Source organism: Cupressus sempervirens, chromosome 7, assembly GCF_028749045.1.
Source record: "Cupressus sempervirens isolate cs-2001-9-10 chromosome 7, ASM2874904v1, whole genome shotgun sequence".
Lineage (NCBI taxonomy): Eukaryota > Viridiplantae > Streptophyta > Pinopsida > Cupressales > Cupressaceae > Cupressus > Cupressus sempervirens.
Window position 1 is genome coordinate 584,890,704 of NC_143124.1, and position 15,117 is coordinate 584,905,820.

General features: G+C 33.2%; 1 protein-coding gene across 1 annotated transcript; it reads right to left on the reverse strand.

Annotated features, from left to right (window-relative positions):
- Positions 1-9,532: 9,532 nt before the first annotated feature.
- LOC149548118 (pentatricopeptide repeat-containing protein At3g09040, mitochondrial-like) lies at positions 9,533-12,199 on the reverse strand. Its single transcript, XM_089792143.1, has one exon. The coding sequence runs from the start codon at positions 12,072-12,074 to the stop codon at positions 9,876-9,878; it is 2,199 nt and encodes a 732-aa protein (XP_089648269.1). The 5' UTR covers positions 12,075-12,199; the 3' UTR covers positions 9,533-9,875.
- Positions 12,200-15,117: the final 2,918 nt, after the last annotated feature.

Consider the following 15,117-nt stretch of genomic DNA (forward strand, 5'->3'; position numbering starts at 1 on the left):
TATAACCAAAAGATATTAAACTATAAGATTACGATTAAAATTGATATAAGATATGTTAACTAGGAAAACCCTTGATCAGAGGAAAAATCTTGATGGGAATGATTCCCACAAGATAATGTACTAATATAGAAAGTTCCTTGTGAAAGGACGTGACCCTTTTAGGGGTCAAATTAATACAATCAATATATATGAGTCCCTTTTAGGAGGCTTTGAATCCATTTTAGGAGATTGTAACCCTATTAGGAGTTCTCCCAACCTTGTTAGGAGTTAATAAAAAGACAAGTAAACCCACTATCCAAATTGCTTCAGAACTATTCTTACTAAATAATTTAGGATAAACTATCCAAGAAAATAAGCTAACTAGAACAACTTATCTTTCCCATACAATTACTTTAAAGTTAACAACTTATCCTCATCATCAATAACTGCGCTAATCTTCAAAAATTCACATCCAAAGATAACATAACATTACATAAATAACATATGATTATATATGACCTCATTGATCACACACTTCACACTTACAACCAAGGATACATATTTCCTTTATATCAAGTCCTATTAACTAATTGATTTAGTATTAAGGATTTTCCAATTTCCAATGAATAATATAAGACCATCATAAGATATTACAATTAGATTCCACATGTTACATTATAAATTACATCAATCATATAATATAGTTGGCCTCCGAGTATTGATCCAAACATTAACCTTCATAACTTTTTAAACTAAAAACTACATTCCACCATCTCCAACAACATAACATCACAAACATATCTCTAACTAGAATCTAAGCTCATAAACAAGCTTCAACTTTGCCAAAAAGATACAACAAAAATAAAAACATACAATTTCTTGTAATCTATTTAATAACTAGTCCTTAACAAATAATCTATAACTCGTTGAAAACTTCATAAATCTTTCTACAAAGATAGATATAACATATATAAACATCCAAAAACATAATGTTAACTCCACTACAATAAAACCAATAACCCTTGACCTCATCAAACAAAATTGGCACTACAGTTAGAAATGCTTTAGAATAACTGGGAGGGGGGGTGCAATCAGTTATTCAAGGTCTAGATGTCCAATTAAATTTTTTTCATCAAGTACAGTGAGCCTATCAAACTATTCATGCATCCAAGCTTAAACTTTCCTACTTAGCAAGTTATTATAAATCAATATGCAAGCATAACACATGAAATATCAACACATAACACAGTGATTTATGTGGAAATCCAATTTGGGAAAAACCACTAGTAACATGCTACTCGATTCTCAATCTTCTAAAGTGATACTTTGTGAAAGGCTTAGGGGTTAAAGACTACAACACACTGTTAAATGTGACCTTGTTAAAGGATTTACCTACACTATTAGAAGTGGGCTTGGTTAGAGGACTTTAGAACATTCACTAAGAATGTCACCCTATTAAAAGATTTACAAATGCCTATTAAACCAACCTAAGTCCATAGGATTTTACCCTAGCTAACATAATTGTTAGAGAGTAACAACAAGGACTTTTGACCTGATATAACTCACAACTTATCTTACAAATTTTAGATCACAGTTTAGCTCATAACATTGCCTGGCTTTTAGTCTCTACAGCTTTGACAGCTTTTCCTCCTTTCAAGCTTTGTTTCCTTGAGCCTTCCTGCTCAATGTACTAGTGCAATTTTCTATATGACTACTTTATCAAAGTAGAGTCTCTATGCTCTATTCTTCCTTCACCTTCTCCTTGACATCCTTTAGCAAATTTTCTTTTTGGCACCCTAGCTACTTTAACCTCTTGGCCTATGACTCCTTAAATAGAAGTTTGGAATTTCTTTTCTCGCTCGATTCTTCTCTCCTTAAATTTAAATATGAATGGATTAGGTAGGATTCAATTAATCTAACCCATATGTTGTTTCTTCTAGAAACATCATGAAGAATACTCTTGAATTCCCTCAAAAATGGTTTACCTAAAATTCTATGCCACTAACTCATCATCCTTATCCTCCATCTGGTTCACAAAATTCAAGATAACAAACTTGTCAACTTAGATCTGGCGAATCTTTGACTTTTCCAATAATATAGCAGCTTGGTACTATTGAAATTCTTGTGCTCAACACATACTATGTTACTTAGTACCAACTACATTTTACTGATGCTTGACACCTACTATGGGTATACATGCATCCACTAAGTTAATCTGGTGCTCGACACGTAACATTTTCTCGACACTTAAACAAGCTCAGCTCCTTTTATATCACTCGGCACACACTAGATTTTGCACTTGCTTGGCACTAACTAAAAACTTTCTTGGCTCAAACTAGCTTGCTTGACACTCACTAATGAACTTAGTTAAGCTTTGCAGACAACCTTGTTGCAACTTATTCTTCCAGTATTTCTAAGTGTAGCCAACCTTTGTATCTTCAAATATCTTATCAATACATCATCTTACTATTGTCTTAACTGATCCTTGCACTTCATTACAAAATCACAACTCAACCTTTCCCTTAGGTGCTTTTATTACATCTTGTTGATTAATTCCTCTTCATCAATCAACTAAGCGATAGTGGGTAAAAGCATAGATCTGTGTCACCATTTATGATACCAAAATCTATTTTGGTCAAATCTCATTTCTCTATCATAACTCAATTTTTTTCAAAAACTCAAAATACCCTTTTATAGATCTTAGATTCAATATCATCATTATATAAATTTTTGAGTGTTTTGATTAGTTATAATATTTTATAATCTCAAAATATTATAAGTCAATATTTCAACATTTTAGAAGATGCTGCCTCAAAAAAAGAAAAAATAAATAGTAAATCATATCAAAGAGGAGAGAATCCTCTTCATGAATATGTAATTTTTTTAAAAAGAAGGTATAGATTTGATAAAGAAGTTTTGAGGGATAAAAAAACTGTTGGATTTTGATAAGGTCGATCTTGAGTACTTATAACAAAGAAAATATACATAAAAAATAATTATTTCTTTTTTTGTTCAATAGCTATACATGTCATCTATAAGATATTTTCAAATCAGAACAAAAAAAGATGATTTGCATATACTTGTTTGACGGGAACCATAGCCTATATTTTTTACAGTTAAAAAAGGGACTTCAAAATAAAATAAAATGAATAAATTCTTAGTAAAAAATATTATAAAAATTATAGGCATAAAATTCATCTAGTTCTACACATTTCATCAGTTTACATCATCTTCATATTTTAAACACAAATAGCATTTTTTTTGTCATTAATGTTGAACTGTTAGATTCTGATATCTCATTTCTTTATAAAAGGTGACACAGGTTTGTGTTTTTACCCTAGTACTTGGATCTTATAAGCAATTGTCATTCTAGCAAATAGTATGTTTGACATCAATGACAAAACAATGATTGAAAATATTCTTCATCAACAATCTCCCTCTTTGCAATCAATCTTCTTCTTATAATGATCTTTTCAATCAGATTTCCAACAATCTCCCTCTTTGGCATTAATGGCAAACCAAATTGATCAAGCAAATTATCAAAATGATAACTAGGTTTAAAAAATAAATCAAATGCCAAAAAGAAAACTTTATTCAAAACTATTCATTTTATCAACATAAACTAGCTTATGACTCCCTTTGAATCCTTTATTGATAAAATGTCTTCTCCCTCTTAGCTGCAATTTATTTTCTCTTACCTTTGCTTCTGCATGTCTGATCCTGTCTGAGTCCCTCTTTTCTGTTCCTTGCTACTTTGATCAGTTCTTCTTTTCTTTACTACTATTTCTTCCTTTTACATGTGCGTATGCCAATTCAATTCTCCCTCTGCACAATATCTCTCCCTCTATATTAGTTTTTGCTATTTCTATCTTTGTCCAATTGATTCTATAAATTTGATCATTTCTCCCTCTGTATCAATTGATCAATTTTTATTTTTTTTGCTATCAACTACTTCTCCTTCTGTTCATTTGATCCTGTAGATTTGATTAGTTTCTACTATTTCTCCCTCTTTGAAAACGATGCCAAAGACTTATAATCTCAACATCTTAACATGCTAGTGTAGCATTTGTAGGTACTCCAATTTCTCCCTCTATCACCTTGTTTGTGACTTTAGCACTTTAATTATTTAAGGCACGACCCTGAAGTGAATATCCTCTGCATCAATTTGTAATATTTCAACAATCAACTCATTTGATGTAGGGCAGTCTTTCTTTTGCTTCAAATGGCCTTAGATAGGGGTATCACACCTAACTTACCTCTAAGATATTCAAAAGCATCTTTAGGTAGTGCTTTTGTGAAGATGTCAACAATTTATTCCTTTGAGCTGACATATTCCATCCTTACTTGCTTGTCTTCTACCAATTCTCTTACGTAGTGATACTTAATTGCAATATGCTTTGGTTTGACATACATCACATGATTCTTTGATATGTTGATGACACTTGTGTTATCACAATAGAGTATCACAGGTTTAGTTACCTCTTCTTTCATACCTTGCAGCATATGTTTGATCCATACAATATTAGTACAATTGATAGTAGCAGCAACATACTCAGCTTCTACTATGGATTGAGGTACAAATTTACTTTTTTCTAGTCCAAGTGACTAACCTTTTTCCTAAGAAAAGTGCTTCTCCACTAGTGCTCTTTCTGTCACCAATATTACCTTCATAGTTTGCATTAGTGTAGGCTTTCAACTCAAAATTTTCACTCCTGTTGTAATATAAGCCAAAGTCATCAATTCCTTTTAGATACCTCAATATTCTTTTTACTACCATCAGATGATTTTCTCTTGGGTTAGTAAAAAATCTTGCCACTATTCCAATAGCTAATGCAATGTCTGGTCCACTATGCACAATATACTACAACTTTCCAATCATTGATCTATACATTGTCTAATTTACTTCAGCTGACTCATCATTCTTAGATAACTTATGTCCTGTTACCATTGGTGTGCTGACTAGTTTTGAGTCTTCTAATCCAAATGTCTCGAGTATCTCCTTGCTATATTTTGATTGGGTCACAAATATGCCATGATTCAGTTGATGTACTTGATATCCAACAAAAAATTTGATTTCTCCAAACATTGACATCTCAAATTCATGTTTCATTTGATCAACAAAGTCTTTGCATAGGACATCTTTACCTCCAAATATTATATTATCAACAAATATTTCATATATCAAAATATCTTTACCTTTTTTTGCCTTGATATACAAGTTGTTATTGTCATTTGTTCTTTCAAATCCTATCTTCGCAAGATATTTGTGCAGTCTTTCATACCACGCTCTAGGTGCTTGCTTCAAACCATAGAGTGCTTTATGCAATTTGCAAACCATATCCGTGTTGTTGTCATTAGCAAATCCCTCTGGTTGTTCTATGTAAATTTCCTCTTCTAGTATACTATTCAAAAAAGTAGACTTTACATCGATCTAATAGAATTTGAAACCTTTGTAAGTAGCGTATGCAAGTAGTGTTCTTATTCTTCCCATTCTTGCAATAGGGGAAAATGTTTCCCCATAGTCCAGTCCTTCTTCTTGTGCATAGCCTTTGCAGACTAGTTTGACCTTGTTTCTTGTTATCTCACCATTCTCATGAAGTTTGTTTCTAAACACCCATTTGGTACCAATTACATTTTTATCTACTGGTCTAGGAACTAGGGTCTAGGTTTTGTTTTGTAGGGTGTTGTCTTCTCACATACTTGGATAGTCTTGGTTTTTTCATTCCTTCCATGTTTGGTTCTTCAGCTTTAGATTCACCTTGCACATCACTATTTGGTATTTCATTATCTCTTCCATGTGTACTGATTTTAAAATCAGAATGTGCATTTTCTTCATTTTGCAACTCAACTTCTAAATGTAGCTTGACATTCACTAGCTGTGACTCTACTAATACTGAAACTTGTTGTTGATTCCCACCTTGGTTGACAACTTCATCTTTAGTAGGCGTTCCCTCATAAGAGTATACAAAAGATTTATAATCTTCTAATTTCTTGGATTCATTAACTTGGACTTCTATATGCTCATCAAAATTTTTATTTGCACTCTCCACAATCTTGTTAGTGTTAGTATTCAAACACTTATATGCTTTACTTCCAGTGGATTATCCAAGAAATATGCCTTCATCACTCTTTGCATCAAACTTGCTAGTTCTACTATATTTAAGAATATAGCATTTACAACCAAATATTTTGAAATATTTTACATTACGTGAGTGAATATACCATAGTTCAAAAGGTGTTGCACTCATACCTTTCTTGAATTGTACTCAATTTAGGGTGTAAACAATAGTACTTACAGCTTCTCTCTAGTACTTTAGAGCAACATTTTTCTCCATCATCAAGGTTTTGGCATAGTATATTACTAATCTATTCCTTCATTTTGCAATGCCATTCTAAGGTGGAGTTCTTGGTGCTGATGTTTGTCTTTTGATTCCTTTATCATTGCAAAATGTCTCAAATTCCTTTGATGTATACTCTCCTCCTCTATCTGATCTTAGGCACTTCAGACTCATTCATGTTTCCTTCTCAACCCTGGCCAAATACCACTTAAACATTTGAAATGCATCAGATTTTTGCTTTAAGAACACAACAGTCATCATCATAGAGTAGTCATCTACAAATAGCATTATGTATCTATCTCTTTGGTAGCTTTGTACTTCTATTGGGCTACATAAGTCAGTATGCACTAACTCTAGTACTTCTTTGGAAGTGTAGAATTTGCTTTTGAAACTTGACTTGGTCATCTTTCCTAGTTGACATTGTTTGCACATGGTATTTTCAGCCTTGTTAACTTTAGGCAAACCTATTGGGCCTCATAAGTCAGTATGTTCTAACTCTAGTACTTCTTTGGAAGTGTAGAATTTGCTTTTGAAACTTGACTTGGTCATCTTTCCTAGTTGACATTGTTTGCACATGGTATTTTCAAGCTTGTTCAGCTTAGGCAAATCTCTAACTTTCTTCTTTTTACTGATGCTAATCAAATTGTCAAAGTTAACATGACACAACCTTTTATGCCATAGCAACACATCTTCAAATCTAACAATAAGATAGGTTGCATCTTCCATATCTAGGTAAAATAGATTACTCTGAGATTGTTCACCTTTTCCTACTAGATTTCCATCAGTATCATAGATTTTGGTAGTTTTGTTTCCAAATTCTAGTTTGCAACCTACATTGCCTAACTGTGATACACTCAACAAATTGTAGTTTAGTACTTTAACATAGTATGCATTATCACATGAGATTTTCTTTGTAAGTTTAATAGAACCTTTTCCTTTGATTTGGTATGGAGGTTCATTTCCAAATCTAACACTATCCATCATACCGAGTAAAGGTGATAAACTTACTCTTGTCTCTTGTCATGTGATGTGAGCATCCACTGTCTATGATCCATTTGTCATTCTTTTTTACATAGGTTACCAGTGCTATTGCTTCATCTTCATTTGATTCATCCTTCATGGCTGCATAGGCTACCTCATCATCATTTTCATCAAAGTCCTCTTCTTCAACAATGTAGCACTTTTTACCTTTCTCTTTTTAATCTCTGCTATCATCTTCTCTTTAGTTCTTGTTCTTATTTCCTTCTCTGTAATTCTTTTTCTATGTGCATCTTGTAGCAATATGTCCTACTTAATTGCAATTAAAACAAATGATAGGAAGCTTACCTTTGAATTTACCTTTTCCTCTGTGAAATCTTCTAGCCAGTAGTGCTTCCAATTGTTCTACATCTTCTTCACTTGTGTTGCTGTCACTGGATGCATGCTTTAGCTTTTCTTCTTCTTCTTCTTTAATTTCACCTACTAAGTGTCTTTTAATGATAGCTTGGCCTTGAAAGCATATTCAGGATTCTCTGGTCTGTAGTTATCAAATTTGGAAAACTCAAATGCAGTAAGTCTCCCTACTATTCCTTCAAAGGTTAACTAATTTCCTGGGACACATCTTAACTCTTGGATGGCTAAAACCCTACTATCATAAATATTAAACTTCGATTAAAAAAGTTAGGATCATAAAAGAACATTTATAATCTTATGATAAATACTTTAAAATATATTTTTATTTATTTTGTATAAAAAAATTAAAAATAGTTTTAAGTATTTTATCATTAGAAATTTATAAACATCATTTTATGAGTTTTAAGTTTTAAGCTTTTATGTTAAAATTTAGCATTTTTAGTTTTTACCTTCATTTATAACTTTTAGTATTATATTTCATTAATGAAATTAATATTTTTTAAAAATTTTTTTAAGAAGATTTTAATTTTTTGAATTATTTTATTTACTTATCTTATGTTTTTAATTTGATGTTTAATTAATATTTTCAATATTTTAATTTAATGTTCACTCTATATTTCTTAATTTTTATTATTTCATTTATTTGTTTATATTAAACAACATATTTAAGATTTTTAAAATTAATATGTTTCTAATCAAATATTTAGTTACATTAGAAAAGTTAAAATAAATAAGATGTCAAACTTTAATATAGTAATTCAAGTTAACATAAATATAAATATTTAAATTTATTAAACATTCTATGATGAATTAAAAAATTTAAAGTCTAAATTTAATTTTAATAATATTATAGACTATATATTTAATAAAAATCGATGTATTTTACAATGTTAGAAAGACAAATTTGACTTGAAAGTTGAAATATAATTAATTATAAATGAAAAGTGTGATTGATTAAAACTTAAATATATAAATTAATTAAAAACCCTTCTAAAAAGTTTTGAAGTTATAAAATGATGGAAAATGCACTGGTCGTGTGTATGCTACGCATGCACGATATTGATTATTGATAGACATGGCATGTATACTCGCCGGTGCAAATATGTTGCCCACTAGCTGGTGCCTTTGACTACAGCATTTGTAAATTTGATTATTAATACAGTACATGAGCACGCTCAATTTGTATAAGTGTTCTTTTACTTGGTTAAGGCCCCGTTTGGTTGCTGGAATATGAGTGGAATAGGAAAACAAAATTAGAATATGTTTTATATTCGTTGTTTGGTAAGCTCAATCGGAATTGGGAATAGGAAGACATATTCCAATTTTGCCTCTAAAATGAGCATATGTCTATGTCAAAAAATATCTGTTATTGGAATAGGCCATTTCCATTCCCATTCCGATTTTCCATTAAAAATATATATATATATATATATTTTTTAATTTTTTTTTAAAACATTTTTTTAAAAAAAATTTTTAAATTTTTTTTTTTTTAATAACATTTTTAAAAATTATATCTATTTGTTTAAAAAAATGAAACTGAAAATGAATTAACTAAAAAAATAATAAATTTTAAAAAAAAATAGGAAATTTTTTTTTAAAAATACAAAACTTAACCTTATTCTTATTCTATTTTTGTACAACCAAACAACAGATTAACATATTCCAAGTCGAATTCCAAGTGCACCAAACATGATTGAAATTGCCTATTTCTATTCCCATTCCTCATTTCCATTCCCATTCCATTTTTCTATTCTAATTTTCTATTCCTATGACAGCAACCAAACGGGGCCTAAGAGAGTATAAATGTTATCATGCAAGCCATGTTGAAATAAATTAATTATGACAGACCAAGGTTATATTGTCTCTAATTTTTCAAGCCAGAACTTGTAAGGTTCAATACAATTCTTGTTTGAAAATGACTGCAGGAGCGCCACCCATCAACGAAATGATGATAAAAACTCGCATTTTCCCAAACAAATTCTGGAGATGGACTTGATTGCAGACTTGTAGATTTGAACAATGGTGGGAAAAAGTATGTTCCTTCTGCTCATCACCAAGCAAATATCTTGTGTCGCCTTTTCCCATTTAACGATCTGATTTCGTTCCCATGGGAAATGCGAGCAGATTTCGATATGTTTTTCCACCTTCCAGTTGCGGTAGAAACAATTAATTTGTATCCAGCCTAGGAAGGCATTCTGCTACATATTCTCCCAATTCTATATTATTGTGTTTCCTGGAAGCAGCAAGCAAACACCGCCAGATATTAACATCAGGGTTGATAGGCATTGTCTTTATAAACTCTTGGGCTTCTTCCAGTCGCCCAGCACGACCAAGAAGGTCAACCATGCAGCTGTAATGATCTAACGAAGGTGTGTGATGAGAAGATTCAATCATACAATTAAAAAATTTACGTCCCTCGTCCACAAGACCTGCATGGCAGCAAGCTGATAAAACACAAAGTGAGGTCACTTGGTCTGGAGCAACATCGGATTTTTGCATATCTTCATACAGCATCAGAGCTTCCTCGCCATATCCATGCATGGCATACCCTGATATCATTGTGTTCCAGGAGACAAGATTGTGAGTGTGCAGTTTATCAAATAAATAGCGTGCCTTTTCTATGCTCCCACATTTTGCATACATATCAATGAGAGCATTAGCCACAAATACATCGGCTTGAAACCCACTTGGTATTATTTGCCCGTGAACCTCCATACCCAATTCAAGAGCCCCTAGATTGGAATATGCTGGGAGAAGAGTGGCAAATGTTGTTGCATTTGGCTTCACGCCTGCTAGTTGCATTTCTGTAAAGGTCTTCACAGCCTCCTCTTCCAAACCATTCCGTGCGTATGCCCAAATCATTACAGTCCAGGATGCCACATCTGGCTTGGGTATGTGTCCAAACAGTTTGCGTGACCTCGTTATTCGACCACATTTTGCATACATATCTATCAGAGCATTTATAACGAAAACATCTTCCTTAAGTCCTCTTCTAATTATATTTTCATGTATTTCCATACCCTGATCTAAAGCTGCCACGCTGGCGCATGCTGAGAGCAGGGTGGCAAAAGTAATTGAATTTGGCTGCACGCCTGACACTTGCATTTCATGAAAAATCTTCATTGCTTCCTCTTCAGATATCTTGTTTGAATAGCCTGCAATCATCGTCGTCCAGGAGACAACGTCTCTTTGATTCATTCTATCAAAAACGCTGCGGGCCTTTTCGAGTCTCCCACATTTCGTATACATGTCTACAAGGGCACTCTCAACGAACATATCGGACTCAAAACCACATTCAATTATTTTTTCATGGATTTCTCTTCCCTGAGCCAGGGATGTAGCTGGAAGAACACTGGCAAACGTTTCGGAACTTGGCTTTTCTCCAGAGAATGGCATTCCCTGGAAAAGTTTTAAGGCCTCTTCTCCCATCCCGTTGTGTACATATCCTGCAACCATTGATGTCCAGGAGACCACATCTCGTTTGGACATTTTGTCAAACACTTTGCGGGCATCGTCTATGCTACCCAATTTCGCATACATGTTGACAAGAGCATTTGCCACCAAGACATGAGAATGCAACCCAGTCCTAACTGCATCTTTATGCATCTGTGTACCATGTTCTAAATCCTTCAACCGCGTGCAGGCCGACAGAAGACAGGCAAATGTTTGGGAGAGAGGAATCATGCCTGCCACTAGCATTTCCTTATAAAGCGCCAGAGCCTCTGCAGAGCGCCCATTTCGCATACACCCGCCAATCATTGCAGACCAAGAAACCTCGTTTCGTTCAGGCATCTTGTGGAAGAGCTCAAGCGCTGCGTCCACTCGCCCATTCTGTGCATACCCTGCAATCATAGTGGTTTCAGATACGACATCTCGTTCAGACATTTCGTCAAACATATTGCGCGCCCTGTCCAGGATGCCGCATTTTGCATACATGTCCACGAGGGCGCTCTGGACAAATAGATGACTCTGAAATCCGCTTGTAATTATTTGAGCGTGGATTTCCATACCCAGCCTGAGCTCCTCCAGTTTGGAGCATGCGGCGACAAGGCAGGAATATGTGAAGTGGTTTGGGTGACAAGTTGAGAGGCGCATTTGACAGAAGAGATTGAGAGCCCGGTGAAGAAATCCACGGCGAGAGTAGGCAGAAATGATGAGAGTCCAGGAATGTCTATCTCTCTCCTCTCTCGGCATCTCCTCGATAGCCTTCACTGCATCTTCTACCCTTCCGCACTTGCCGTACATCTTCGCCACCGTCTTCTTCAATAATGTGCTTCGCCTGTGGCTGTGGATTAGTTTTCTTTCCTTTTCAATGCACCATTGCAATAGTAAACTACACCCAGAGTTCAACTCTGTTAACAACATGACACTCACACTACTATACTAAACTACACCCAGACTTCCAACTTTAATTATTCAGTCTCTCATTGGTCTCAAGTTAGTCCTCTCTGAGTCAGCATGATCTTCTCTACGACTCTCTTCCCTATTTTACTCCTCAATACGACTCTCTTACTCCTAAATAGGATTCTTTTCTTTGCAGGCGATGTCTATGCCATCATCAAAACGACAATTTTTAATTAAATTTAAATTTATAAACAATTTTAAAATGATTTTTAATTTAATTTTTAAAAGCAGTAAAATGTCGTTTTGATGTCAGCATAGACATTGGCCTCTCTGCATGAGTCAAAGGAGGACTATCATGTCCACTTCTTCCACAACTTCTAACTCTACCTGCACAACAACCTCTAACAACTGATCTAGTCTTAGATACCATCTTCCTACAACACCCAAGCAAGAACAACAACACTACTCACAAGTCAACAAAGGTATACCACCTTAAAGTACAATCATAAGAAAATATGTCTGAAATCCAACTCAATAGTTTTGCCTTTTTCTATGTTTCAAGTATTCAAGTTTTGAAGTGTTCAAGTTGCAAAAGATGCATAACATTGTTTAAGTTTTGTTTCAGTTTAACTAATTTGAGCGTTCAAGTTTGTAATAGATACATATAACAGTTCAAGTTTCACTTTTAGTTAACTAGTTCACAACTAATGGTGTTCCAATATACCCTGAGCTCCCAATGTAGAAACTCGAGCTTTGATACTAGATGTAATGCCTCGCCAGGGAATCCAAAAGAAATTGCCTAAAGTTTCACTAAGTTTGCCAAACACATTTTTTTTTAAAGATAATAAACAACAACAGATATAATATTGCGGAAGCAATAAATCACATACATAAACATAATCCATTAAACATATTACATCTACTAAGGGCTACATGACATTGAATCACATTTAAACTTAATTAATACTAAATCTAATATACAACAATTCAACATTACAAAATAACTCCAAATACAAATCCATTTAAATAATATGTAGTTATCTCAAATGACACTTGGCAACAATCAGAATGCTTAATCATCCACTGTATAAGTCATAGGGTATGAAAAACTCAAAAAAATACATCATCTGATAAGATCATTGATAATCAAATACATAGAATAGAGGCATAATCATTCAACAGAAATACAAGATCAAATAGAAAGGAACATCTGCACAAACACATCCAGCAATGGCATCTAGCTGTTAGATCTCAATGGTATAAGAAAAATGCATTACCACCCGACCTCAGGGAACCTAAATGGCCCACTCCTATCGCCCTTAGGAGATAAACTTAAGTCCCATATGGATAACATCCCAAAAGACATAACCAACATCTAGGTCAACGAAACACCTGAAAGCAAACCATCTCAAAGGGTACCAAGACACAAGTATCAACTAATCCTAGAGGCAACAATGGCACATAGGATATTTACTATGTAAGTGGGCAAGTGTCATCACATGAGTGAACTCTAAGGTTACCCTAGTAGCCACTCTGGACTCCGGCCCCCTAGTGTCTCTACGCGGCACCAATATCCTTTCATATAGACAAGGCATACTAACGAAGCAAGGTCACAATCAAGCATCCTGTCTACTCCCATCCTAGCCTATACTAGCACTCGAGGCATGGGCAAGAAAAACACAAACTCTTTTTAATTCATTTTAAAATTCATTTAATTAAATGTTATCACTTATTAAAACAACCTACAATGGGTTACCCAAGCAGCCAATCTAGGCTCTGATCTCCATTGCAAGCCACTTTCCAATGTACACATAGATTACCTACCCTAGGCTCATAAAAGAATAACTCAAAGAATCATAGTTTTGACCTCAGCCCTTTACAAGTGACTACAAAGCACCTATAGAGAAATCTCAATATCACTTTAGTCTTGTAAAAGCAACTGGAAAGCACTAAAAGATAAAACAAAATAATCACCTTAGTCCTATACAAGCAACTAGAAAGCATCAAAAAATAACTAACCAAAAACTTAAAGGTTACACCAGAAAATTCACACCATTCACCTCAGTTCTCTACAAGCTACTAGAAAGCATTAACAAACAACATATCAAATCTCATCATAGAAAACACATGACACATCACCATGGTCAAGTATAAAAGATCGTATACATAACATCATCACAAAAACAAAAACCCCCAAGCCTTTGGTAAACATCCTGGTTTGGTAAAAGTACTAAGTCAAACGCAAAACCCAACATGAAATACAACACACATCTCATTAGAAGTTTTAACAATTGTTTTCATAGTTCGTTTAGGTTTGAAGTCATAAAGGTCAATTTTCACTATGGTTTAAAAAAAAAACACAATTTGATGTGCAATTAGGGTTGCAATTTTTATCTTCTCAAAGTATTATAATTACTAAGTATTTCGAATAATAAAATTTACCTATTATTACAAATCATTTTCATACATCTAAACCATATAAACACATCCATGCTTATAAAAAAAACATTAATTCTCCCAATTAATTTTTTTGATTTTCAATTTACTTTAAAATATATATTTAAATAATGAAGTAATAAATCAAATTTTCAAATAATTAAATTATAAAAGTTGAAAAAACATATTAAAATTAATAATAATAATCATCAATTATTACCAAAATAATTTTATATTTATTAATCTTTGGAAAAACTTTCTCGAAATTGAATTCTACTAAAAATGGAAACTTTCTTGAAATAGAAACCTACTACAGAAGGAAATTTTTTCGAAATAGAAACTTGTTACAAATGGAAAGTTACCAAAAATGGAAGCCCGCTAAAAATGGGAACTTTTCAAAATTGAAAAACTACTAGAAAGGAAAAGTTTCCAAAAATGGAAACCTGTTAAAAAGCAAAAACATTCCAAACATGGAAATCTACTAAAAATGGAAACTTTCAAAATTGCTAAAAAGAAACTTTCCAAAAATGGAAAATTGCTAAAAAAAGAAACTTTTCAAAAATGGAAACCTATTAAAAATGAAAACTTTCTCAAAATAAAAACCTGCTAAAATTTTACAAAATGCGGG